Source organism: Mustela nigripes, chromosome 14 (assembly GCF_022355385.1).
Source record: "Mustela nigripes isolate SB6536 chromosome 14, MUSNIG.SB6536, whole genome shotgun sequence".
Lineage (NCBI taxonomy): Eukaryota > Metazoa > Chordata > Mammalia > Carnivora > Mustelidae > Mustela > Mustela nigripes.
The window spans coordinates 23385892-23413715 of record NC_081570.1 but is presented as its reverse complement, the minus strand read 5'-3'; the positions used below and the strand labels follow the sequence as shown (position 1 = coordinate 23413715).

Below are 27824 nucleotides of genomic sequence, written 5' to 3'. Positions count from 1 at the left end.
GTACCCGGGCCTGATCAGCCCTGGGGGCCTACGCTTGGGCAGAAAACGGAGGAACAGCCCCGCCCGTAAGCGAAGGAGATTTCCGGAAACCTTCACCCAAGCCTTGGCACCTCGGGTCTCTCCCTGAGGCCCCGACCACCGCCCTAAACGTCACTTCCGTCGACCCATGCGTCCAGGATTGACAGCGGTGCATATCCAATCATAAGCGAGCCCACACCCCAGGCCCAGGCGGGGCAGGCACAGGACTGGGAAGCCCCGCCCCTCGCCGACGTGTGACGTCGCGTCGCCATGGCCAGCTACCCCTACGGGCAGGTGAGTGTGTTGGGGGCGGCGGGCGATTTCAAGTAGGGACCTTGCCGAGTCCAGGCCTGGGCCCCGCTTTGCTTTCTCCTGGCATTCTCCGAGCCCTTCCACCTTCAGCGAGGTCTCGGGCGGCAGAGAAAGCAAAAAGGCTGGTCGGTCGCGCCTGTCAAACGTCACGCAGACTACAGGTCTGGGAGGTCGCGTCGCGCCCCCTCTGACGTCGCGCCGGCGGGGATTTGGGGACCTTGAACCCCACGTAATCAGGCTGGGCTCCGCCGGGACCCCACACCTTCTCAGGACTCCCGCGGGGACTCCCGGCGGGCTCACCGAAGTCAACAGAACATTGAGAACACTGGTTTCGTCGGCATCTTTCGGGGCGTCTGATAAAAATACGCTCCTGACATACTGCATGCGAATCATCAGGAGAATCTGTGGTTTCCGCAGGTTCCTCGAGTGACCTTGTTTTCTTAGTCTGACACCCCCGTTTCACTCATAAGAAAAGTGAAATCCAGAGAAGACACGAACTTAACCCGAAGTCTCCGGGCAGGCAGCAGAACCCGGAAGCCGTCAGCAAATACCCCCAGCCCATTTTGATCCTGCCAAGAACACAGCAAGGTGATTCTGTGGTCTGAATCCTTTGTTGGATGACAGATCGGTAGAGTGGTTAAGTTCAGCGTGGAGTCAGAAGAAGGTTCACACCTTGGCTTCATCACTTCCATAGTTCTGAGCCGTTAAACAGGGTATTTTGCCATTGTGAGTCTAAGCTTCAACCCCTCTTGAAAACTGGGCCCAATAATAGGGTCTATTTCAGAGTGCTGTCATGAATAGTAATGACGTCATGCTTGTAAAGCATTTGGTCCTTCTTTTTTTTTTTTTTTTTGAGAGACAGAGATCACAAGTAGGCAGAGAGACAGGCAGAGAGGAGGAAGCAGGCTCCCTGCTGAGCAGAGCCTCATGCGGGGCTCAATCCCAGGACCCTGGGATCATGACCTGAGCTGAAGGCAGAGGCTTTAACCTACTGAGCCACCCAGGCGCCCGCATTTGGTACTTCTAAGAGTGTAAGAGTATTTTAGTATTTGGATTTTTTTCTAGACTCCCTAGAAGGTCAGTGCCAGGAGGGACCTCAAAATAGCACCTTTATTTTAAGAAACTGAAGCCCAGGGAGGGCTCCTGATTTGCCCAAGATCGTACTAATTTAGGAGATAAAACCCGTGCAGGGAAAATTGGAAAGCAAAATTATATGGGATATTAGAAAGTGCTCAACAGAGTATAGTCACATGCCATAAGAATCGTGAGGGAGTGAAGCCCTTTGTGGCTTTTGGATTTGGACCTTTTTAATCTCAGTGAGGAAGACCCCATAAACATGCTAGCAGAGATTATTATCCCCAATTTATAGCTGGGGAAGGAGCCCAAAGAGGTTAAGCAGCTTGCCCAAGGTCACAGTATAGCAAGTGAGGGAGTGAGGCTAGGACTGGAACTTAGAACTCCTTTCATTGCATACTTAGCAGAGTAGACAAAAAGAGGCTAGCACGGGCTGAGGTTAGAAGGAAGTACAGCCTAACAGGGCTTCTGAAGCTCCATTGCATTTGTTGGGTCTTATGAAATGTTAATAGGTATTGCTAATCAAGGAGGATTCTGTGGTTAAGTTAGTTTGGAAAATACTTTGTGAAATACAGCTGGCTAAGTTCATTCAACATGAGGCATCTCAGAATTCATAATTTGTTAACATGCCTTGTAAATCTGCTAGAGAGGGATAGAATATGTGGTATTTCTTAAACTTACTTAGCCACAGAACTGCTTCCCATCCCCACCACCTTTTTCTAAAATTTCTGGTCATTTTTTGGTAACACTAGTGTTCTTGAGGAACACAGTTTGGAAAAACATTGCCATGGTGCATTGGATGGTCTGTATCAGAATCACCTAGGAGCTTTAAAAGCACACTTTTGGGGGCACCGATGGCCTCGTCATTTGAGCGTCTGACTTGGTTTTGGATCAGGTCATGATCTCAGGGTTGTGAGCCCGAGCCCTGTGTTGGGCTCTGCGCTCTGCCCAGAGTCTGCTTGGGATTCTCTCTGCTTCTCCCTCTGCGCCTGCCTGTCTCACTCTCTCCCACAAATAAATAAATAAATCTTTAAAAAAAAAAAAAAAAAAGCACATTTTTGGGTTCCACTTCAGACCTATTTTATACCCAGGAAGCGTCCAGGAATCTACATCATAGTAAGCTTCTGGGGGTATTTTGTATGCATCTTAGAGGCAGTGACATAGAAATTAAGAGCTTGAACTTCCAGGTTGGATACTGGACAGTATCCTAATTCTAGCACTTAATAGTTGCATGCCCTTGGACAATCCATCTATGGGCTCCGAGCCTCAGTTTCCTCACCTTTAAAAAGGGAGGAGTAATACTTCATAGGGCTGACATGAAGACAAGCTGATAAAGCTTGCAGCGAGCTTGGCACATTATTGATACCAAGTGTGTGCCAGTGCCTAGTGGCAGCCCTTGCTGTTTTGATGGCTGTTAGGCCACATGGCCTGGGCTTCTGCTCAGAGTGAAATACTGGAAAGGAGCATGGAGAGGAAGGTGTCTAGAATAGAAGAAGAAACGCTTTTATTCCCCCCCACCCAAACACACAACATACCCGGACCACTTGTGTAGCTCCTGGTCCAGGGTATTCCCAGGAAATGCTGGGTTGTTTCAAAGCATCCAAAGGCTTAGTGCTCCCTCCTTTCTACCCAGAACATAGTCCTGCAGGATTGCAACCTACTGTTAGGAGTCAAAACTCGAATTTTCCACTGCCTCCAGCCCTGGAGTCCTTGAGCATGGACTGAGGGTTGGAGCAGTGAAACTCAAGTAACCTTTGGTCCTGGGTGGGAGAGCCAGCTGGATGGGTTTCGGTGATTGAGAGCTTGGTCTCTAAGACTGAGAGATTTGGCTGCACGTCCCTGCTCTGCCACTTCCTTGCAGAAATTCCTTGCCAAATTCCAAGCCTCCGTTTTCCCTTCTTTAAAGTGGGGTCATAAGAGTATAAGAGTTATGTAAAGATTAAAGGAGATAACCCATGTAAGGTGCTTGGCGTGGTGTTGGACATATAGTAGATACTCCAAGGAAAGAATGATACAGATAGACAAATCGTGGAATCATTGTGATAAATGCTAGATGGGAGTAAGTGTAAGGCACTAGGACAGCACAGGAGGGACGCCTAACTAAGTCTGGGGGGGAGGAAGCCTTCTTAAAGGAGGTGACATAAGCCAAAAGCTGAATCACCAGTAGGCATTAGCTGAGTGAAGAAAGTAGAGGGGAGAGCACGCACAAAGGTCAGCAGATGGGAGCCCAGTATTTTAGAGGGATTTCAGGAGATCAATACGGAGTGAAGAAGGGGAAAGGGCTAAGCAATGACACCAGAACAGTAAGCCAGGGCCAGACCCTCAAGGACTTTGTATGCCTTTGGGGGGAGTGTGGACTTCATCCTGACTAATGAGGGAGCCGTAGAAGACGCTTGTCTCATTTGTGCTTTGGAGCTGGTACCGTGGGGGCACTGTGAGAATGGACTGAAGCAGGAGACCCTGGAGACAGGGAGACCCGTCTCAAAGCTGATGAAGTACCCTTGATTAGAGAGTATGGGGGCCTGGTGAAAAAGGATTTGAAAGCGTTTAGGAGGTAGGATTGAGAGAACTTGGAGAGAGAGATTGGGGTAATGGAGGGGAAGAAAGAGGAGGTGCCCAGGAGAGCACTAGGGCTTCAGGTTTGGGGGACTGGGTGGGAGGTACCACTCACTGACATGGGGACACAGAGGTAGGAATAGATTTGGAGAGAAGGTCCAGGAGGTTGTTGGATATGTGGGTCTGCAGCTCAGGAGAGATGACGCTGGACAGAAGGATTTCGGAATGTCAGCATCCAGGCGGTAATTGAAGTCTTGGGGTAGTTCTTGGCCCACTGTCTATTGGCTGCAGGTTTCTGGCCTTTAAATATTTTAGGAGGCTTTGCTGGTGAATGCCCAAACCACGCCTGTCTTCTTGATTGTTTAACCCCTTAAATGTGTGTTAGCCTCCTCCACCCGAAACTTGAGGGGCAGCTCCAGAGACCGGCCTCTTTTTGCAAGATGGCCTATTCCCTTCCCCATCAGGGCTCCACACAGGGCAACCTTTGATACCTCTGAACCTCACGAAGGTCTTGGGGGCAGAAGGAAGACCCCTTGCGCCCAAAGAAAATAGAGAACTTCCTGAGTGGGTTATTGAGGAGGAGGTGAGTCCCCCACCCCTTGCAGGCATGCAAGCAGATTCAAGAAGGTGCTGCAGAGATTCCGTCCTCTCCTGAGTGGCTGGACTGGAGGCTCTCAGATCTCTCACAGTCCTGTGGCTCTCAGATCGGGTCTAGGTGCTGCGGAAAGAAAAGAGTATGATTCCTCCGCTTCTCCCTGATTCCCGGGCTCAGAACCTCTGAAAGATCGCCTAATCCAGCCCTTCCCCCTTCAGCCCTGTCCACTGTAGAAATCCATCATGTCTGACAGTTACATTGAGGACAGTCCTTGTTCGGTCATGGTTGAGTGAACACAGGGGAGGGTAGTAGAGTAGAGGCCCTGTTTTGAATCTCAGCTCACCCATTCTAGCTGCGTCATTCATCACAGGCATCCTGGGAAACTGTGCCTTAACTTTCTCATCTGTGACATGGGGGTAATAGCACTTCCCTAACAAGACAGCATCAGTGGGAGCCGCTGAACCGGAAGCACCTGGCAGAGCTTCCGGAAAATGTTAATTGCCCCTCCCTGACCCCAGTAGAGCAAATGTAGTTTATGAGTGATCAGTAAAGACCCAGGGAGGAGCGCCTGGCGGGCTCTGTTGGCAGCATGTGCCAAGCTTGCAATTCCTGATCACAGGATTGAGTTTGAGACCCACATTGGGTGTGGAGATTGCTTAAAAATAAAATCTTGGGGGCCGAAAGAGTCCCACGGATAGTTTTCTGTGATGTTTCAGAAATCGTGATTGCTGAACTCTCTCTCTCTCTCTCTCTCTCTTTCTCTTTCTTTCTCTCTTTTTTTCTTTCACAATCTTGTGTTGATCAACATGAAATGCTCTTGGAAAAAGTCTCAAAAGGATTGGCAGCATGGAGTAGCATAAAAGAACAGGGAGTCAGGGACTCCGGTTTTCATGCCTGGTTCAGACCTTCACTGACAACTCCGTGACCCTGGGAACCATCATCCCCAGACTTTCTCCCTGGCCTGGGTTCTGCCTCAGTCAGTGGCTCCGCTTCATCTGTACACTCTGGATAACCTGAGTCATCCTGAGCACTTCTTTTCCTTCCCCCGCCATCTCCTCCCTAATCGAATTAGTCGTCAAGTCATGTCTAGCCTATCTCTGAAATAGCTTCAGAATCCATCCTGTTCTCTCCATGTCTAAGTCCGCTGTCTGGTTCAAGCCCTGCCTGCCTAACACCTGGGCTGCTGCCTCCCCCGCGAGCTCATCCCCCACCCCACTGAGGGGTTAATTCTCGAAACAAGGCTCTGATCACGTTCCTCCTCTGTTGGAAACCTTTCTATGGCGCTCTGTTTCCTCAGGCATAAAGCCCAAACTCTTCAGAGCGGGATTCATCTGCTCAAATATTTATGGAGGCTTGCAGGTGCCAGGCACTGTGCTGGACCCTGGGTACCCTGATGAATGAGGCCCAGTGTCTGGCCTTGGGGAGCCCACTGTAGCGTGGAGGAGACACAGATAGACAGAAAGTTCGTTAAGACACCAGAAACTCACCCGCTCACTGAAACGCAGCAGGAGGGGAGCCTGGCCAAGGAGAGTGTGAAGAGCCTGCCTCTCTCCGTTCACCTTGCGTCCTTGCCCCCGCCCCTGCTTTCCAGCCATACCCCCCACCCCTCTGGGCTCACTCCCAGGCCTGTGCCCATCTTTTCCCTCCTGTCTGGAATGTCCTTTCCTGCTTTGGGGAATGCCTCAGCATCCTTCAAGGCCAGCTCCAGTATCACTCCTGCCTCCTCCAGGAAGCTTTCCTTGACTCACTTCACGCATTGCTTCATTGGATTCCTCAGCCATCATTCAGCAAACGGAACAAATTCCTCTGTCTGCACCTCCTTGATAGCATTGAAGTGGACTTTTCTGATGGCACCGATCAAACTGTACTCGAATCACCAGTGGGACCCTCGGGGTCCTATTTAGTTTGACACCCCAGGCCTAGTACGATATACTCTGTAAGTGTTTGCTGCATGAAGTCGTTGTGCTTGCGTACCTCAGTTTTCATCTGAAAAGCCGCCTACTAATAGCTTCCTATTTTCTGTTTGAGGACTGTCGGCAGGTTCTGCGGTAGCATCTGCATGTTTGTCAAAGTACTCGCTAAAGGTGAGGGCTCTGACCCAGGGCAGAGAGCAGAGGGTTTAGTCGCCAGATTGTGCCAGACCCAGCAGGCCCCTGGCATGTGATACTGGGAGGGTCAGAGGACCTGCCTGGCAGCACCTGCTTTGTTGGGGTGGCGGGGGACTTCCCAGGCGGAAGGCCTGGGCCTCAGGTGCCCTAGGCCAGGGGAGTTACCAGCCCCGGTGTGGTGGGAGGTGGTCCGGCTCCATCTCTGCCTCCAGTTCCGTGGGATTTGAGCAGGTCCCTTTCCTTCTTTTTAGTTTCGCCATCGGGAAACTGAAGGGGTTAGACCCCCACCTTCCACGCACCCCTCCCATCACACTGCTCCAGCACCCTCGGAATCTTTTTCGTTCTTTTCATCCCGGCTCAAACGCTGCTTGCTTCTGGAAACGCTCTCGACTTCACCCTCTCTCCTTTCTGGTTCACGGCTTGTGCATGCACTTGAAACACCTGGTTCCTTGTGCTGTTTTGTTAGATGTTATGAAGAGCGTTTCCGCACCTCTGCTGTTAACTAGGAGCCCCTTCCCACCAGCTCTCACCTTTATACACCCCCTCCCCAGGAATTTACCTGGCCTAGGGCTTTGCGGGTGATGAGTAATGTAACAGTAGCCAAGATTTCTAGATCATTTGCTCTATGCCAGGCACTGTTGTAAGGACTTGTTTTCTTATATCAGTGGTTTTCAGACTCTCTTTTTGAGTCACTATGAGGCATCTGCAGAGCTCCCTCGGGATCTAACAGAGGAGGGGGCCTGCCTGGCCGGGGCTCTGGCACCCCCACCGTGCTTCAGCCAAAGCCACTTTCTTTCATCAGTTTTTAAATTTTTGTTTTATCAAAAGAGTCTTTAGCTAAAAGTTAGACTGACAAAATTCTGCTGCATTTATGTCTTGTAATCAGCAGAGCGGCCAGTAAGGGAGAGAGGATTGTGTTTTACCTGTGAAGGAGCAGGCTTGGAGAGAGGAAGCCTGGGACCCGCAGCGAGAGCTCCGCTGGCAAGTGGAGTTCTGAGTCAGGATTGGTGTGTGACTTCGCTGTAGAGAAAGAAGTCTTGCCGCCAGCTCTGCAGTTTCCAAAACCTCAGAGCTCCCAGCGTGCTGAGTGGGGAAGGTGGAAGGGCCTGCTTCCTGCTTCCCCTGCCCCAGAAGCCCCCTACCTTGAGCCAGCAGACCTCCTTCAGATGAAGTGTGAGTTTGGCCTCAGCCTCGAGGGAGAGTGTCCCAGAAGCTAGCAAACACGATAAAAAGAGCAAGTCCAGGCTCTCCGCGGCTAGGCCACTAGTGTGCCTTCTAGGTTTATCTCCAGCGTGTCTAGATGGTAACTCCCCTCAGAGCTGGGCCCAGCTGCTCCCCGGACCCCTGCACCCAGCCTGTCCACAGCTGTGTTGGGGCTGCGCTCTGCCATGTAGGTGGTTACAGCTGAACACTGAGTTTGGGGATCCCTGGCTTGTGGTGTGGGGACTTGGATGAAAGAGGGAATGCCCCCTCGTCTGCGCTAAGGGACAGATGGCCTGGGTCCCGGCCCCAGCCCCTCCACGCAGTCTGGGTGCAGTTTTTCTGGACTGGGGTTTCCTCCTGTGTCAGAGCGCTTCGCGCACTTGGTCTCTTTTCATTCACATACCAGCCTGGGAGGTAGGCACTGTTGATTCCTGTTTAGAACAAAGGATGTTGAGGCTTAGGGAGGGGAAGTCAGTCCGGTGAGTAAATGGCAGAACCTGAATTCAGACTGGTTTTCTTTGACTCTTACTGATTCTGCTCCCTCCAGTGCCTGAGGAGCAGGGTCTCCCCAGCCTGTCCCAGAGTCACCAGGGAGAAGGGGACATGCTCTCGTATCTCGAGCTATTCTCAGCTGAGGAAGACGTGCTGCAGCCCATGCCCGGGACATGTTGCTCGGGGTTGAAGAGCAGCGGGTGGGGGGACCGTGTTTGCGCTGTCAGTCCTCAGGGAGCCATGGGGGTGGCACCGGGGGTGGGGGTGGGATTTGGATTCCTTTGCCTCCTCGTTTGTTCAGTAATTACTGAGCCTACAGTCAACACTGGGGGCAGGGGAGAACGTGGCCAACCAGACACGATCCCAAGCCATCACGGAGCCCCTTGGTGTGATGGTGGGGAGCCAGGAGAGCGGGATTCTAGCCCTGACTCCACATGTCATTGGTGGTGTGATCTTGGGTAGGTTTTCTCTTCTCTAGAAGCCTCAGGTTGTCCATATGAGCAAATAGGGCACAATTCCAGCCCTGCCTCTGGGAAAGACTGACAGGGGCCGGGTTTCTTGACAGTACAGGGTCATGCTGTGGCTGGTTTCCGGCCTTACTGTTTTGATTGATGGTTTGCTCTTGCAGGGCTGCCCAGGAGCTGGAGGACAAGCGCCCGGAGCCCCTCCAGGCAGCTACTACCCTGGACCCCCGCATGGTGGAGGGCAATATGGCAGTGGGGTACCCGCTGGTGGCGGTTATGGAGGAAGTCCTGCCCCCGGAGGGCCTTATGGACCGCCAGCTGGTGGAGGACCCTACGGACACCCCAACCCTGGGGGACCCCCCTCTGGAACTCCAGGAGGACTGTATGGTGGAGCAGCCCCAGGGGGCCCCTATGGTCAGCGGCCTCCAAATTCCTACGGGGGCCAGCATCCTGGGCCTTACGGACAGGGACCTCCTCCAGGTAAGTAGGGATCTTGGACTCCAGGTCCAAGATCTCTGACCTTGTTCTGAGTTCTCCAGGGCCCATCCTTGCCCTTCCTGTGGGTATGCTGGCAGCTTGGTCTCCGGCACCCTAGCATCTTGCCTGCAGCTCCTGCTTGCATCAGCAGAGCATGAAGTCCATGAGTTGGCTTTGCTGCGGGGACAGCAACTCCACAGTCACTTGGGCTTATGACAACAAACGTTTATTTCCATTGCTTGCTTGCACTTCCTTACTCTTGCTTACATGTCCGCAGCTGTGGATCTGGCTGCTGAAGTTCCGTGCCACGTGTCTTTTCCTTCCAGATCCGGGCAGAGGGAGCAGCCCTTAGTTGAGATAGGCTGTTCCTGTGGCAAGACAGGTCGGGGCAGCTAGCAGGAATGCCCGGTGCCTCTGAAACGCTTCTGCATCGAAGTACTTTACATCTCTTCCACTTCTGTTCGTTCTCGTGGCCAGAACGAACCAGAATCCCTGGTTAAGCCTGACGTCAGTCAGATGGGAGGGGACAGTGCTGTCCTGCAGGGGCTCTGCAGGCCACTGGGCAGTGGAGAGGATGCACTGTGCCCTTACAGGGGATCAGCAAACAACCGGCAGCAGTGGACCGTGGGGAAAACCCATGTCTGTGTGAGAAGACTGGCCGCTATATATAGAAAAGGAAGGTGGTAGAGTTGTTGAAAGCTTAGGCCTTTGAGATCAGGCCACGTGCTGACCTGACTGAATGACTTCACCTCTTATTTTTTTTTTTTAAATGATAATTTTTTTAAAAAGATTTTTACTTATTTATTTGACAGAAAGAGATCACAAGTAGGCAGAGAGGCAGGAAGAGAGAGAGGGGTAAGCAGGCTCTCTGCCGAGCAGAGATTCCCGATGTGGGACTCGATCCCAGGACCCTGAGATCATGACCTGAGCTGAAGGCAGAGGCTTAACCCACTAAGCTACCCAGGCACCCGATAATTTTTTTTTTAAAGATTTTTATTTATTTATTTGACAGAGAGAGACCCAGCGAGAGAGGGAACACAAGCAGGAGAAGTGGGAGAGGGAGAAGCAGGCTTCCCGCTGGGCAGGGAGCCCGACATGGGACTTGATCCCTGGACTCTGGGATTGGCAGACGCCCAATGACTGAGCCACCCAGGCACCCATGACTCATCTCTTTATGCCTCACATGTACACATCTGTAAAATGGGGGAGTGCCACTACCTGACAAGTTTATTAATAAGGGTTTGATGAGAAGGTGCAGGTAAATGCTGGGTAGAGTGGGAAGGGCTTAATACTCAGTATTCTGTGAGCTAACTCATTCTGGGTACGTTCTCAGCAAAGACGTATGCCGCACGTAATGTGATAGCACTTGTGGTGAGGGTGTCACGCCTGAGAGATACTGAGGCAGGAGAATGATGGGATGCAGGGAGGGTAAAGAGCAGAGGGTGCTGGAAGGGAGGTATTGTACAGGTGGAGGTTGGGGGCTTGGAGGGTCAGTGGGGCAGGGAATCCTGGTGGGGCCTTCAGGTGCCCTGAACATGACTGTGTGACCTCAGGCAGGGGGTCAGGGAAGGTGAGCACCTAGACTGCTCCATCTGCCCGGACTCTTTCATCGGCCCCTTCGTAGAATGCTTATTCCCAGGAGACGAAGCCAGCAGCATGCAGCCAGGAAGCGTCTGGTGCATCTGCAAGGCCTCCTGGGAGTGGCCCCTCAGGGAAGCTGCCACACTTTCCTGCACCTTCCCAGGCAGGTGGCCTTGAGGGAGAGCTCACATACTGGGGGTTCCAAACAGAGCCAGTGGCATTTATCTTGTCAGAGCCCCGAGCTTCTGGCTGTTTGCTTTCAGCTCAGCAGCTTCGTGGGGGAGTTCCTCCACCTTCTAAAATTGTGTCTGTGAGCCCACGTGAGGTCACTGCAGGTCAAGGAGCCCCGCTTTGTGAGGCTCATTCCTTTAGGGCCCGAGGCCTGAGATCATCTCCGGGGCTGCAGAAAGTGGAGAGATGTGCCTCCGACTCTGAGCTGCTCCCCGTCTGCAGCTTCCACTCACGTGGCCGCCGTTGCCTCCTCTCCCGTGCGGCTCGTGTCTCCCTGGAGCTCTCCTGCACGCGAGTCACTGGGAGGCCCTGCCTCAGCCCCACCGGATGAATCCAGGAGCTAGAGTGCCCGCGCCACTGCTCTGCAAGACAGATTTGCCCATCAAAGGTGCCCCACGGCTCTCAGGGACGTTCCCCCAGGTGCTCAAGACCCACCGGGCCTCTCCAGCCTCCACACCTGCTGGGGACTGTCCCCGCTGTCCACCTGAGTCCCGCCGGAGTTCCTCTGAACACGTTCCGCCCCTGCCACCTGCTTTCCTTCTCCCCATCACAGCTCTCTTCCCCTCCGTTCAGTCAGCCCCTCCTTTGGGAAGACATGCCCGCACAGGTTGGCAGACCCTTTGCCGCAGCTTTATTTTGCTTTTGCCTCAGTTACTCATCACACGGCCCTGGGACATCGGTCTGTTTTCGGAATGGGGCGATCAGTACTCCGAAAACTCACCATTTGTCTAAAGTCCCACAAGCTGGTGAGGCTCAGAGCTCTTTGCCTCCAGAGCCTGGGCTCTTCTTTGCAGACCGCCTGGACCACATGTCCCAGAGACACTCTCACCTGGGGCCACAGCCCTTGCTCTCTGTGGCTCAGCTGCTGTTTCAGGAAGGCGCTATGGGACCTGCCCAGGTTTCCTATCCACGGAGGTCACCTAGGCCTTCAGTCAAGCAAACCTTTTTCTCTGGGCCTCACCTCTGGGACTAGGCGATGGTTTCTGCGTGCCACTCTGGCCTGTGGCTGCCCCTGATGCTGCCTTGTGGGAAGGATCACTTTTGGTGGCCAGTTCACTCAGTCTGCTTTCCAACACGAGGGCCTGTGTGCCTCCCCACTGTTATCTCCCACCCCTTCACCCTGCATGGCTTTCCATACGAATGATCCTTTCCTCTACCTGCTTACAGACACGCAACGCTGTTTGAACCTCAGCAGCACCAGTAATCAGCAGTTAGATAGAACTTAGATTGTAACAGATGCTGACTTCATAGTAATCTTGTGAAGTAGATGCTCCTGTCCTCACTTTACAGATAAGAAAACTGAAACAGAGGGTGCCTGGGTGGCTTAGTGGGTTAAGCCTCTGCCTTCGGCTCAGGTCATGATCTTAGGATCCTGGGATCGAGTCCCACATCAGGCTCTCTGCTTGGCAGGGAGCCTGCTTCCTCCTCTCTCTCTGCCTGCCTCAATGCCTACTTGTGATCTCTCTCTGTCAAATAAATAAATAAAATCTTTAAAAAAAAAAAAAACAAACCTGAAACAGTTTAAATAAGCCACAGCCACAAATGGGGGAGCTGCTACTTAAACCACGAGGCCAGCTCTGGCATGAATGCAGAACCTTCCCTGTCTAGGTCTGGCTCCATGCTAGCCCTTGGGCACTGAGAGATGAGTTTTAGGCTGGGAGCTTGCCTACAGCTTACTCCAACTCCAACCTGGAAGAGGGTGGAAGAAAACATGCACACGGGTGATCAGGGCCCTAAGAGAGGAGTACAACGGAGAAGGGAAGGAAGCCTTTCCAGAGATGGACAGGGAAGACCCTATGGAAGGAATGGCGTTTTATTTGGGTCTTGCAGGGGGACAGGAAATGATGCAGAGAGATGAGGGAGAAGGGGTCCATGGCAGGGAACAGTGAGTACAGCCTCTGGTGGGAATAAGGAGGGATGGCTAAGAGCGAGTCTGATGCTTCATCTGGGCTAGAACAGAGCCGTGAGGCGGACAGAGTGGGAGAGGTAGGCAGGAGTGGACCACACTGGAATGCCAGAATAAGGCTGCTGGACTGTTTTGTAGGCAATGGAGCCTTGATAGAGTTTTGAGTTGAGGCCAGGGGAAACAGGTTAGAACCGAGTTGGATTTTAGAGATTCCTTGATAACAAGTGAAGAGTGGCGGAGAGTAGCTATAAGGATGATTTGGTTAGGCCTTTTGGTCTGTTCTAGCAATCCATGTGGGAGGTGTTTAAACCAGGGCCGGTGCATAGGAACGGAGAGGGGATACGGAACTAGGCAACTCTCTGGGTGCGTGGGGGCGAGGAGGTTCAGAGATGTCTCCAGGGAGGTTTGGGGATGGGGATCATGCGTGGGAGCTGATGGGGAAGGAGAAGAGGCAGAGTTCCATGGCCGTAATACACTCTGGTGACTCCTGATGGAATGTGTCCACTGTCGCCGCGTCAGGGAAATCAGACATGAATCAGACCTGGTTCTCACACCAGAGAGCCGCCTGCTATTGTGACTCTCAAAATACCTGTTTCTCGGCTTTGCATGTCAATTGCTCCGCAAACACTTTTGGATTCCCAGTCTATGGAGAAGAGAGAATCCTTCTTTTCAGAGCATTCTTAGTCAGCTGGAAAGTCCCTGTTTCCTAGAAACTTAAGATCAAAGAGAGGAATGACTGGAACACTGTAGGAAAAGCCCAGCAGATTCACAGAGCAGAAGCCCACTACAGATACTCCTTGAGTCTATGCTCAGAGACTCTACTCTGAGTCTTCCGTCAGGATAAGGCTGTTGGCTTGATGGAAGGTGGGGTAGGTGGCCTTGTGAGGCTTTGTGGGTAAGGAACGCCTGCCCCCAGGGAGGCACCAAGGCTGGCCCTTCCCAGCACGTCCTTGGACTGGCTCTGAGACCCGCTTCTGACTTCTCTGGTTTGTACCCCTGCTCACAGGTGGCGTTCCTCCAAATGTGGATCCTGAGGCTTACTCCTGGTTCCAGTCAGTGGACTCCGATCACAGTGGCTACATCTCCATCAAGGAGCTGAAGCAGGCTCTGGTCAACTCTAACTGGTCCTCTTTCAATGACGAGACATGCCTCATGATGATCAGTGAGTCCTAGCTCTTCCCTGGGGGCTGTGGGCTCGAGTGGGGCAGAGCCACCTGACTCCTGATGGCAGGTGGGCAGCCATTCAGGGGAGAAATCTTTTAGCCAGGAAAGACTTCTGGCAGGAAGTTGGATTCAAGGTGAGATCCTCTAGACTGAGAGCTCTTTCCCTTAGATTTGTCCTCAAGTTCTAGACTTTTTGAGCCCCAGGTTCAGTTTTCCATTCTGCAGAATGGGACTCCCTGCAGATGGCACCAAGGGGGTCGGCGGCCGGCTGGGCACGGAAAATGCGGTTCTGGAAGGGCTAGGGCTGAGGGTGGCCAGGGGCAGGGGCTGGTCCACATTTGGTGAGAGTATGTCTAAGGTACAGGCATCTGGGCCTCAGGCCTGTGATTCTCTGGAGTCTCTTGCTCTGGCCTGGGTGCTGCCCGAGGACTCTGGGCCTTCCGTCCTGAAGCTTTTCTTCTTCTCCGTTCCCTCCCCACCCAAGATATGTTTGACAAAACGAAGTCAGGCCGCATCGACGTCTATGGTTTCTCAGCCTTGTGGAAGTTCATCCAACAGTGGAAGAACCTCTTCCAGCAGTACGACCGGGACCACTCCGGCTCCATTAGCTACACGGAGCTGCAGCAAGGTGAGGGCCGTGGGAGGGGCTCGGTGCAGAGGCAGAGCCCCGAGTTTCCACTCAGTCCCTGTGCCGGGGGAGCCGCTGTTCTCTAGCCTCTGACTGCCAGAAGCCCGTCGTCACGGTAAAATGCTGCTCTCGGCACAGGTGTGCTCCCCATCCCGTCTGTGGTCTGGCTGTGACACCGAGCCAAGATCCAGGGCCAGGGAGCACCCAGTTCCAGGAAGGGGCTAGACTCCCCTCGGGACGGCACTCCTGGCTAATGCTGGGGACTCGGCAGCCCAGGGCACCTGGAGACCAGGACCGGTGGCTGGTGTGGCTCCTTCCTTTCTGGTAGCCAACATGCTAAATGGAAATAGCCATGTATGGGGCTCAGAAAGGTGTTTTTGTGGCCATCTCTGCTCTAAAGCAGTTTCCTTCCCAACTCTGGGACCCAGACCTCGCTAAAAGTGACAGTAGCTCTAATGACATGAGGCCATAGCTCCAGGTCCGGTTCTGACCGAGTCTGACTTTAGAAGATGGGTGGTCAGTGTGCTGATAAGAATCTGACAGGGACCTTTGCCACCTGGGAGGGAGAAAGGGCTCCCCAGAGAACCAGGCCCTTGGGCCCGGGCACGGATTTCAGTAGATGGAGGAGCTCTATGGGTGGGGGTGGGCTCACCGGCTCTGCACCCTGGATGAAGGGCAAGGACATGACCTGCACTGATCCTGTCTCTTTTGCCTGGTCCTGTCATGGATGTTGGTAAGGGTGATACTGTCACAACAAGATATGTGTTTATTGACTGCTTGCTGTGGGCCAGGCACTGTAATAAGCAGGGTTAACGTCACTCACGCTCCCTGGGTGACAGCTAGTGTCTGTTATTCCCCACCCTTATGTGAGGGCGCTCTTCTTTTTGCCCTTTTGCAGATGAGCAAACCGAGGCAGAGTTTAGGCAACTTTCCTAAGGGCCACATAGCAAAAGGGGAGCTTTTAGCCTGGGCTAGTAGATATGTGGAGAGGAAGAAAGGAAACCTCCCAGGTTGGGGACAGGGTAGCACGTAGGCCATGACCTTGGAACCACCCAGCAGCCCTGCCTGGGGAGATGGTGATTTTATTATTTTTAACGAATTCCACTGAGGGCTTACTATGTGTCAGGCACTGTGCCAAGTGCTTTGCAGGATCCCCGCCCTCAGTCCTTACTAGGACCTACAAGGTGATTTTAGCCCCACTTTAGAGAGGATAAGACAGGATTAGCAAGGTTAAGTAATTTGCCCAGGGGCTGTCTTAACTCCAGAGAAGGCCTTTGCCTGTCTCCCTCTGTGCCACACTGCCTCTGATGTCCGCCCTGGGCTATGGGGTCCTGGCGGCTCAGGGTTCCTTCTGTAACGCAGATGAGTCCCAGAGGAGCATGGCTAGCTCCATGTCATTCTGGGACCCTCTGGGCCAGATTGAACAGAGAGTAATGGAGATTTGGAGAACGGGATTGGGGCTTTCCAGCCAAGGAGAGCATCCAGAGAGAGTCCCTTTTGGGCTCCCGCTATCTCAGACAGGCCGTAGGGATGTCTTTCCTCTCTCCATTTTGGTTTTCATCTCTTCAAAGTCCCTTGCACTGCTGGGCTCCCCAGCGCTGGTTGACAGCCGTGCTCACGGTGGGGTTTTGTGTCTGCTCCCTGTGCCCCTCCTCCGCAGCTCTGTCCCAGATGGGCTACAACCTGAGCCCCCAGTTCACCCAGCTCCTGGTCACCCGCTACTGCCCGCGCTCCGCCAGCCCCGCCATGCAGCTAGACCGCTTCATCCAGGTGTGCACCCAGCTGCAGGTGCTGACCGAGGCCTTCCGGGAGAAGGACACAGCCGTGCAGGGCAACATTCGGCTCAGCTTTGAGGACTTTGTCACCATGACAGCTTCTCGGATGCTCTAAGCTGGCCCATCTGGGGAGAGCAGAGTGGACCAGGGACCTTTCCTGGCTCCTGAGAGTGGGAGAGGCGTGTGGGCCTCTCCTCTTTTCCTGCCCCTCCTAGAAAAAGATTCTCCCTTTCCTGATGCAGCACTGTTTCCGAAGAGGGCCTGGAGTCCCGTGTCCCTGTCACCAAATTGTGGGGACCTGGGCAGAGGCCACACAGGTAGTGGCCTGACCTAAGAGAGGACTGAAGTTGAATGTCCTGAGCATTTAATGTCCTGAGCCCTAAGCATTTAAATGGCCCAGCCTTGTGCCAGGAACAGGAGATGTCAGTGGAGTGAGTAGTGCCCAGTCAGCTGAGCTCCAGCCTCTGGCTGATCCTTCTGCGCCCTGACACCAGTGGTAAGTGTTCATTAGCCTCTTGCCATTAGCACCTGAGCCCCCTCACCTACACCGTCTTGTCTAATGAGCTCAGTTTCTCCAAAGTGGAAGTTAACCAAGCAGGAGGGAGGTTTGTCCACGGCACCAAGTGGCTTGGGTTCCACCAGCCCCACGTCCCAAATCCGCGCGTGTTGACTTCTAGCTGCCTGGGTGCCGTCCCTGCTCAGGGAGCTCCGACAGTCTGCTCTCTGGGCGTCCTCGGCCAGGCTCCCCCTCTGCAGCTTGGACCCTCCCTTGCCTGCCATTGTCTGCTTGGCTTCAGTCCCAGTTGCCTCCTCCCAACGCCAATGCTCTTTTTTTATTTGTGGTTTTGTTGTTTTTTTTTCTTCTTTCGGGGCCAAAAGTCCAGTGAAACTGTAAGCTTCAATAAAAGGACAAAACTCTGTAGTCCTACGCGTCCATCCCACCTTCCGAGCTGTGGGCTCAGCTCGTCTGTGGAATTTGGGCATGCGCATCCATTCGGCGAACATCGAAGTGCACACTGCACGCCGCACGGTGTGGGAAGGGGCGTCTCATGGGGACATGGCCCACGTGGGGCCGGTCCCATTTACCAGGGTGGAGCTCCAGTGCAGGGGTTGGCCCGGTTCATGTGTTTTGTCACCATTCTAGGACTGTCGCTGTTCTAGGACTGCGCTCTGGGCCACAGGCACCACCCCAGACTTCACAGCATGGCCTTTTTTTATTATCTCAAGCCCTAGTTTGATCTTCCAGACAAACTGCATTTATTAAGTCATAACTTTCCCCCATTTTTATTAAGCACAGACATCTGTCCTTGCTAGCTGCTGGGTCTTGAGATCAGTGTGATAATCAGTCTACACCAAATGTCTACAGTGATCTGACAGAATTTCAATCAAAAGCCAAGACACCAGACATTCTGGTTTGTTGGGGGCGGGGACCTGATTATGGGCACTGTGTGCTAATTCTTTTCCTCTTGGGGATGAAGAGAAGAAAGCTCTGGGCCCAGCAGGTGGTGGGTGGAAGCAGCTCAGTGAGGCCCTGCAGGTATGTCGGGCTCAGCCAGCTCAGCCCTTTTGTCCCCTGGGCTGCCAACATGCTAGAATGCTGGCACCAACCCAGGTGGAACCCAGTTCCGGAGGCCAAACTCCACCCGGGGCTAGAATCCTCTCTGTTGCCCCTTGGTCAGGTCTGCCTCTGCCTACCAGCCTCCAGGGACAGACAGCTCAGTGCCCTTCCAGGAAGCAGGCTTCCTCTGACCAGCAAACACTTCCTGATGAGGTTCAAAATCCTGCCACCTTGAAAACCACCCCTGGACTAGGGTTTTCCCTCTTGGGCCACCCAGAAGCTCTCTCTCCCCTTCCTCCCAGCCCCACCTCTAGACATTGAGAACTGCCCTGTTCCCCTGGGAACTCCCTTCCCTGGGCTGGCTGGCCCCTGGTGCTTCCGCAACTCTTCCCTGAGCATTGCTCACCTTGGCATCCTCGTCCTCTGAATCTTCTCCAGTTCATCTGAACCTCCCCAAGTGGAGGCCTTGAGCCCACTGTTGGACTGGATTCAGCCAGCGGAATAGAGTAGAATGAAGCCATTACAGGACGCTTCTGTCCTTCGCTCCCACCGAGCCAGGTGTCGACAGCAATGTCTCTAGAATGGCACCAATCACAGTCTCAGCCTCATTCTCAGCCCGGGCTCCTTAGGCCCAGACCGGGGTTGGTCCTCGTGGGTATGGTTGGTTCCAAGCTTGGGAGCCTGCTGTCACACACCATTCTGCACAGTGCACCTCCGAGCCTGGCTACATGAAACTTGGCCCACAGCTTGGGATCGCAAGGCCAACAGGAGCGAGGAAGGAGCAGGGTGGCCTGTCCCACCGGGCAGCACCCGGGCATCCGTGGAAATGGCCACAAGCACTGGGTTGGAGAGTCGCCCAGAGAGTGGACAACATCCTTAGGCCATACCTTCCACCTGCTCTAGGAGAAGTGTGATGCCTAAGAGGAGGGGCGCTTAAGCATCTCTGGGCCGGGGCCCCGGCAGGACCATGGTTTTGCCCCATTTTTTTGGTGGGGGAGGTCAGAGGGAGCCCGGAGCTCCATTCATCAAATCAAGCAGAGCCAGGGGTCACGCACAGCTGAGCTGGCCCCTGCCAGATGTCTCCCGCCCGTCAGCGGAACTCTCCTCAAGCCCGCACTCCACTTCCCGCCCTGGCAACGAGGGGCAGGGCCTCTGGCAGCCCTCTAATCATCTTGGTGGCAGATGGAGCACGTTTGGGGCTCTTTTTATCCTGTGAGTTCATAGAAAATAAATGCAAGCCTGACTTCCAAGAAGGTGAAGATAATAGTAAATCAGTCTGTTAACCCCGCTGTCTGCCCCCACATCTCCCTTACCTCCCATAGGCCACTGGGACCAGAACTGTCACAGCAGACAGTTGTGTCCAGGACCCAGGTCCTGCAGGAGGCAGTAATGCATGTGCTCTGAATCTGGGCTCAGAGCCCATCTGGGATCCAGGGTGTTGGGAGGGGTGGGCGGTGGTCAGCAGATCATAGCATTCCAGTGCTGCCTGGTCTTCTCCTACCCCAAGCTTCCCCACCATCTCTCTCCTCACCTCAGCAGCACAGATTTTGTGCAATGACAAGGAAAAGGAACATTCAGTGCCAGGCTTTTAATTACAATTGCTTCAGGCTGCTGGCCTCCATGCCAAATGGCCACACGGAGAGTGTTCTAGCACACCAGAAAGCCGACGGGGTCCAGTCTGCGGTGCACACAGCACGTGGCCAGGATGGGGCTGTGTTCCTACCAGGGAAAGCCTGGACCCCGATTCGTTCATGTGGGCCTCAGAGCAGCTGGGCTTTCCGCTGGAGCCGCTGGGCCAGATGGCACTGCCCGCCAGGACCCTTACAACAGACTCCAGGGAAGGCCTGTAATTGGGTGGGAGAGAGATCTTTGGGAGGAAGGCCGAGCTGCGGAAGGATGATAGGGATGGATGAGACTGTGGGGCACAGCCATGTGGGAGGAATAGGATAATCCCATCCACAACACTTCACAATCTACAACGAGCTTTCTGCTTTCTCGAGCATGCTTAATCCTCCCATCAATCCTGCTTAGGAGACAGGGCTCAGAGAAGGGAAGTCACTTGCCCAGAGTTAAACAGGCAGAAAACCAGGTCTGGAGCCCTGGCCTCCCATTGCATCCAGCAGTCTCCACAAGAGTCAGGGGAGCAGCCCAGGCAGGAAGCAGCTCGTACCACCTCCCCCTCGGGAGCCACCAGGGCGACACCTCAGGGCAGCACCGTGGTGACACTGGTGAGCACCACGTGCTCGGGGACTTTGGAGACGGAGTACCGGCTGTGCAAGGACAAGGACTTGTGGCTGGCAGAGGAGCGGGGGCTGGGGGCCTTCGGAGAGTCGCAGGGACCCAGGCCAGGCAGGCAGCTGGAGAAGGCGGCCTTAAACTGCTCCCGGAATTTGCCTTGGTTGGAGACAGAAGACACAGCCATAAGGAGATGGATGAAGCAGGAAGGTCCTTGGGCCCAGGAACACCCACGCAGCTCCAGCCAAGCTGCCTGTGAGGGGGCGGGAGGGCAGGGGAGAGCTGGGAGGAAGAAAGCCCCAAAGGCGACCTTGGCATTGCCAGGGAGAGTGAGAACAGAGGCCCCGGAGCAGTTCCCAAGGAGAAATGCAATTTTCATCTGATTCCTTGACTGCACTCTGGCTCTGAGCCTGGCTCAGAACGTGGTGTCTGGTTCCGGGGCCTGGGGCCACCTTGGTGGGGAGCGGGAGGGGCTCGGACTCATGGCTATGGCTAGGCTATCCCCACCCGTGCCCCACAGTGATGGGAAGGACAGCAGCAGCCTGCATGAGGCCCTGTGAGGGGCACCTCCACTTTGCCCCACGCACCGCTCCTCCCCTGCTTCCCCCAGCACCCCGAGAGGCTGGCGTCCTTTATCCTTACTTCATAGGTGAGACGCACAAAGGTGCAGCGACTTGCCCAAGGTCCCCCAGCCAAAAGTCAGGCCCAGTTCTCATTCCGGAGCCCTTCTCTTGAAGGGGACAACAGAGTAGGGAAGAAGGGACTACCACAGCCAGCTCGGTCAGCCAAAGGACACCAAGGAGACAGATGGTGTGTGGAGCAGAAAACTCCTTGACCACACTTCGTCCGCCAGCAAGCCTCCCTCGGGCCCCAGCAGAGGGCCAGGCACACAGTAGGTGCTCAGTAAATGAACATAAGACAGGAATGCCTGGCAGGAAGTCTGGTTGCCGCCTTCGCGGCAGCCCTTATATCTTCTATTCTCCCCCCTGAGCTGGAGACCGCCAGCTAGCCTTCGGGGACTAATTCTTTAGTCTCAGTGAGGGTTAGGATATGGACCCCCAGCCCCTCCTTCAGCCTTTTCCCAAAGATCATTGTTCCCAGGCTTGAACAGGCATCTGGACAGCTTGTTAGGCCTGGTTCTGCAGCCAGAGGCCTCAGAAGCCACACTTCTGCTAAGCCCAGGTGGGTCCGTGAGCAGAGGTGTTACCACTCGGAGCCTGTTGGGGCAGGAGGTGCACACAGTGGGACAGCAGAGGGGAGCAGCCTGGGTTGGGGCTAGGGGACTGGGGATACCTGGACTTCCAGACAGGGGAGCAAGAAGGCTGGTATTGGAGACAGATGGATCCAGGGACAGCCCCCCCACATTCTGGCGGCTCTGCCAGTTCGTGTCTTTCTGGGCATGGGGAAGCCCTCCCTGGTCCTGGGCTGCCTCTGCTTGTGATACTCCCTTACCCAAATGACTTGGTTATACAGTCATCCTCTCGGGCGGGAGCTCCCGGGCCCTCTTCCCATAGGCCTGGCTCCCCCGGAGCCTGTGTTGGCCAGACAGGGCCGACTAGAGGTTCTGGTGTGTGGCCTGTCTCCCACTTAGACCAGGGCTCCTGATCAGGGCCAGGTCTCTCCCAAAGAGGAGTTCCCAGAGCCAGCTCAAGATCCCCAGGCGGGAGCAGGGACATCCCCTCCTGCCATCCCTTTATTCAGCCTGGCTTGGGGTGTGCAGACTGTTGTCCCGAAGACTGCCGCACCCCTCCCCACCCAACCCCCTGCCTCTCCAGCCCGCTCACCACTGAGGAAGTTGTAGATGATGGGGTTGGCAGCGCTGTTGGCATACACCAGCCAGTGGGAGAAGGTGAAGCAGGCATAGACGGCTTCTCGGTCGCTGGCTTGGCGGAACATCCCGAACACCCTAGGACCAGGGGGAGGACAGTCAGAAATGGGGTAGAAGTGTGTGCACATGTTCCCATTTTTGTTGGGTGGGAGTCACTGTCCTTATCTAAAACAAAGGAAAGCCTAAGGCTCAGAAAGTGGAAGTGAGTTGACCAAGGTCACACAGCTCACTAGCGGCTATCGAGCGGAAGAGTTCTCACTGCCCCTTCTGTCCCACCAGGTGGCCCTTTCCTGGGCCTTTAGGTCTGAGGTCTTGAGCACAGAGAGTGTAACCAGGGTGGCTGTCGGGACAGGGACCAGCGTCCATCTGCTCATTCACCGGCTCTCAAATCCCCTGGGACCCCCACCCACTTCCTCACCCACCCTTGCAGCAACATGAGGAGTCAAGCAAGACATCATCCATTGTTCAGTCAGGGAGGTGCCCAGAAGCAAAATGACATGCCCGAGATCACAGGAAGTAATCCAGGAAATGGCCAAGCACAAGCTCACACTGAGATTGGCTCCTGACAGACATCCCGCTGCTCCCTCCTGTGCCCTGCAGCCCCTCACTTGCTGAACCCCGTGTTCCCTCCGCTTCCAGTGCTTTCCTCCAGACACCCGCTGGCCTGGTCCCTTGGTTTCCCCCCTTCCTTCACGTCCCTGCCAAATGTCATTTCCTCAGATGAGCCTTTTTTTTTTTAACCCTTGTATCTAAAAAAAAAAAAAAAAAAAAAGATGAAAAAATAAACACACAAAACCCCACTAACTCGTCACCTTCACTCTGTGTTCTTTCCCTATTTGGTCTTCATCGCGATATCCCTCCCTGCCCGTATGGTGGAGACTTATTTCTCTGTCCCACTAGATGTCGCCTCCAAGAAGGCAGAGACTGTCTTGTGCACGTGGTCACTGTGCTCCCTGCTCCCTGCCCCCCACCCCCACCGGGAGCTGATGGTTGAGAGAAGAGATGGAGGAATTTTCATAATCCCCTCGCAGGCAGGCAGGCGTTATTCACAGTTTGCAGGCAAGAAATTGAGGCTGGGAGGCTCCGAGAAGGGAAATAACCTGCCTCCAAGGCCACAAAGTGGACTAAGGCCCTTCTTTTCCCCAAGCAGAGAGAGGCCACCAGCTGTCCCCTCACGCTCTCACCTCTTGAGGACATTGAGGACGCTGATGGGCAGGTAGCAGAGGGCAAAGACCAGCAGCACCACCATCAGCATCTTGGCCGTCTTCCTCCGCGCCCGCATCTGCTTCATCTCAGCCAGGAAAGCCCGGGCCCGGGCCCGGGGCGGGGACTCTGCGCTCAGGCCCTGCCCCGGGTCGTCCGACTGGTCTGAGGGCCGCTTCCAGTTCCTCACCAGGGCCGATGTGGTGCCGGGGATCTGGCCGGCACAGAGAGAAAGAGAGAGAGCAGCGGTGGGTGGTGTGTGTGTGTGTGGGGGGGTGTTGTACCCTGGGGCAGGCTGGAAGTGGGCCAAGGGAAGAAACCTAATATTCATGATGAAGACCGACACTCGGGGCCGGAGGGGGCCCGTGAACTTGAAGCTCTCAGGAGCTCACTGTGAACGCCCCACAGTGTGCCTTTGGGGAAGGGCTTCCTGGCCCTCAGTTACTGATGAAAGAACCAAACCTCAGAGAGGCAGAAGACTCTAGAACATTCTCCCGAGCTACCCCTCCATCCTCCTTAGGCTATCGCTTCCCGTCCTGGGGGGAGGGGTGGTGGGTGAGTTGTGCCCCCCACCTCGCCTGTGCCTGACCCCGGAAAGGCCTGGGCAAGGAGCGAGCAGGTGAGCGGCACGGAATGACCGGAGCCTCAGAGCACAGTCCCTGCCTCCGTCACGGCCGAGAAACCTGGGAGGGGTCCAGGTTTCAGAAGCAGCCATAGATATCCTTGAAGCCTCTCACACCATTGGACACATGAATCACCCCCCAAAAGAGGGGCACAGGGCTACAGTTGAGGAAAATTAGGGGCTAGGGCCAGCTGAGCGGCTCATGACCTGTGTGAGCTCACTCAACCCACTCTCCTGCCCCGAGCCTTGGTTTTCTCATCTATTAGAGGAGGATAGTGACTCTTGCTATCGGGACTGGGGAGCTATAGGGCAGAGGGCAGGTGCTGGTGGACTGCAGGCTGGTCACCTTCTGGTTTGCATCCTCTCCTTGCCCAGGCACAGGATCCAGAACTTAGCCCCCTGGTACCCAGAACCTCTGAGCACTCCCCTCCTCCCACAATAACCCCCCCGTCTCCCAGAACCTGCTATTGGTGGGTCTGTAACAGAGGCCAGCAGGCAGGCCCCGGAACCAGAAAGCTTCTGCCACCCGTCAGCTGTGGCAAGTTGGCAGTGGGGGTTCTACTGCTTCTGTGCTTAGGTTGTTGTGAAGACGTTGGGAGCCAAGGGCCGAATTTGGCAAAAACGCAGAGATAATGTTGTTGTGGGGCCAACGTGGGCATTAGAATGCCACTGCTCTTCCCCTGGCTGGCTGAGGGGTTTGGGAGAAGAGGCTTTGCCTCTCTGGGACTCCGTTCTCTCATACATTCAGTTGGGGACAATATACGAGGGTTGAGAGGAGGCAAGACTAGCTGGAAATACCGAGTGCAATGAAGGGCAGCTACTGGGCTCAGAACGATGATGAGATTTTAGATACTGAAGCCAGTGTCAGTTAACATTCGGTTGCAGGGTCAGCCCCAGTGCTTTGGCCTTGACTTTGACCTGTCCCTGGGCCTAACCTCTCTCTGGTGGCAGCAGGGATGGCAGATTCTTTCTGTTCCCTCAGACCAGGACCCCTTTCCTCCCCACCAGCCCAGACAGGGACACCAGAGTGGGTCTCACCTGGCGGCCCCAGAGCTTGCGGAAGATCTGGAAATAGGCCATGGCCATGAGGCCCAGTGGGGCCAGGTAAGTGACAATGAAGAAGCAACTGTGGTAGATCTTGGGGTAGAGGTCATCTGTAGGGGTCAAGAGAAACAAGGGCAAGAGACGCTCCCCTTCTGGGGTCCTCCAGCCTGTTCCACTTAGCAAAGCCCCCCTGCCCCATCTGGAGTCGTACAGTCAAAGCAAGCAGCTGGGCCTCTTATAGACACCATGACAGAGAGGGTCTCTCTGACCCTGCAGTTGCCCAGCCGGTGGGTGTCCACCCTGGAGGGAGCCCTCACAGGTGTCTAGACTAGAGGAGATACCCGCTTTGGAGGTGTCCTTGCTAGATGCCTGCTGGATGGCGTCCATCAAGGGGTCACCCGCCCTGGGAGGGTAACCTTATAGAAGCCAGCTCCGAGGGTGTCCTTTTGGGAGAAAACACTCCACCCTGGGAGTGCCCGCCCCATAAGTATACTGACAGATGCCTGTCCTAGGGGTACGTATCCAGGAGGCGCCCACTCCAGGGCCTCCTGTTCGAGGCCCCCACCATTACCTGCCCAGTGTTCATCACAGACGGAGAAGAGCCGGGTGCGGTTGGCTAGCTCAGGCAGTACGCTGCTGCATTCCATGACGGCAGCCTGGGGCACCATCATGGCCAAGGACACAGCCCAGATCCCCAGGATGGAGCCACGGGCGCGCCTCGCAGTACTCTTGAACAGCAGCGGGTGGCAGATGGCGTACCAGCGGTCCAGGGCGATGAAGCTGAGAGTCAGCACTGCCACCGACACAGACACGGCCTGCCCCATGGGCACACAGCGTCAGTCCCCTTGGAGGCCACCCACAGACATGGGGTGGGTGATGGGGCATGGAGTCCCGAAACGCCAGGCGTCCATCCTGACTGCACTGCACTGCTCACGGCTTATGGAGCTTTGGGCAAATCACTCACCTTCTCGGAGGCTCGTCTGAGGAATGGGAACATGTCCTCCACCTTCAGGATTCTTGCGAGAATCCATGAAATCACGGGTGGGAAATGTCCAGGTCGAGACCTGGCCCACAGTGGGTGCTTCCCTACCATGAATAGTAACTTAATGGGACCTACTACGTGCCAGGCACTGTTCTCATTATCCTCACAACAACCCCATGGTGCATACTCTCACCCCACATTACAGAGGAGGACACTGAGGCACAGGAAGGTTAAATAATTTGCCTAAGGTGCATTTCCTCCCCACCCTGTCTTTATTGTCAGTGTTCGCAGCATTAATCTGTTGAGTGGAAAATCTTAAAAATCCAAGAGACAGGGCACCTGGGTGGCTCAGTGGGTTAAATAAAGCCTCTGCCTTCAGCTCAGGTCATGATCCCAGGGTCCTGGGATGGAGCCCCGCATCGGGCTCTCTGCTCAGCGTTGGGGGGCCTGCTTCCTCCTCTCTTTCTCTGCCTGCCTCTCTGCCTACCTATGATCTCTGTCTTTCAAATAAATAAGTAAAATCTTTAAAAAAAAAAAAAATCCAAGAGGCATTTCTCTTTGCCCAGGGATGTCTTCCCTTCCCCGGGGCTGTGAGGAAAGAGCCTCCCTGAGGGAGGCAGATATGAGCCTAGGAACAGAAGTGGAGGTGGAGGCTGCCTCTGGGAGGGAACCCTGCCCTCTGGGGTGCATCTTGGCCTCTGGCTAGGTCTCTTCCCCCAACCCCCACCACATCTGGACAACCTGATCCCTGCCGCTGGGGGATGGAAGGCCCTGGCCAGGGGTAGGCTCCTCACACCAGCCCCCTGGGAACCAGGGAGCAGGCCTAGCACGCATCTGTGCCTGTCACCGTGGGCTTGTGCCCCTCTCCTGGTGAGTGGAGGTGACTGCACGTGTGTCCAGTGGCTATGTGCGTGTGGGTCTGCGGGTGTGACCAGGTGGGGATCTCTATATGAGTGTGTGGACCGGGCCTGTGTCTCCAAGTGTCAGGCCTTGTGGCCGGGCCCTAATGACAGGAGAGGACGACACAGCAGAGGAACTGAGCCACTGCATCCTGTCTGAAAGGCAAGTCCAAGTGTTGCTGAGGTCTATGCAAGGCCATGGTTTTTTGTACTTGGGGTGACAGAGGGGTGACAGACAGCACCTGGGTGGAGCTCACCTGTAGATAGGGGATGACCTTGCAGAGGGCATGACCGAAGAGCCAGGACTCAGTGATGTCTACCAGCAGGCTAGCCGGAAGGCAGATGGCTGTCACAAGCACGTCAGCCAGGGACAGGTTGACGATGAAGTAGTTGGTGACTGTCCTCATGTGGTGGTTCCTCCAGACAGCCAGGCAGACTGCAGGGCAGGGGTGGGAAGAGGAGGGGGATGTGAGGCGGGGCGGGGGGGTTGTGCAGAGCCGTGCTACCCAGCCCCCACACTGCCAAGCCAAGGGGAGATGGGGAGGGAGAGAGAGAAGCCAGGCCCAGGACCCCTGCCAGTGCCCAGGGGAAGTCCGCAGCACCGTTGGGACCTAAACACCTACCCAGCGTGTTGCCCACCAGGGCCACAAGGAACACAGCCACGTAGGCAGCGATAAGGACCCACTCATACTGCTTTGGGTAGAGATAATCACGCCACAGGTAGCGCAGGAACTCGTCTTCGTAGTCAGGAGGCACCAGGGATGGTGATGGGTCCCCGCCGCCAGTGGGGGTCCCAGTCTGGGCCCCTGGGGTGGCTGAGGGCTCCATGAGCTTAGGAGCTGCTGATGGCTAGGGGCATCCTGGGCCCG

The 27824-nt window shown here is 54.9% G+C and overlaps 2 protein-coding genes across 2 annotated transcripts; one reads left to right on the top strand and one right to left on the bottom strand.

Moving 5' to 3' along the window:
* The first annotated feature begins 205 nt into the window (after window positions 1-205).
* PEF1 (penta-EF-hand domain containing 1) lies at window positions 206-17506 on the top strand. Its single transcript, XM_059376977.1, has 5 exons — window positions 206-312; window positions 8987-9302; window positions 14024-14179; window positions 14666-14809; window positions 16470-17506. The coding sequence occupies exons 1-5, from the start codon at window positions 289-291 to the stop codon at window positions 16697-16699; spliced, it is 870 nt and encodes a 289-aa protein (XP_059232960.1). The 5' UTR covers window positions 206-288; the 3' UTR covers window positions 16700-17506.
* A 374-nt stretch (window positions 17507-17880) lies between these two features.
* HCRTR1 (hypocretin receptor 1) lies at window positions 17881-27797 on the bottom strand. Its single transcript, XM_059376976.1, has 7 exons — window positions 27579-27797; window positions 27213-27391; window positions 25646-25889; window positions 25069-25184; window positions 23390-23622; window positions 22162-22283; window positions 17881-20536 (listed from the first exon to the last, which is right to left on the bottom strand). The coding sequence occupies exons 1-7, from the start codon at window positions 27781-27783 to the stop codon at window positions 20346-20348; spliced, it is 1290 nt and encodes a 429-aa protein (XP_059232959.1). The 5' UTR covers window positions 27784-27797; the 3' UTR covers window positions 17881-20345.
* Between the last annotated feature and the right edge of the window lie 27 nt (window positions 27798-27824).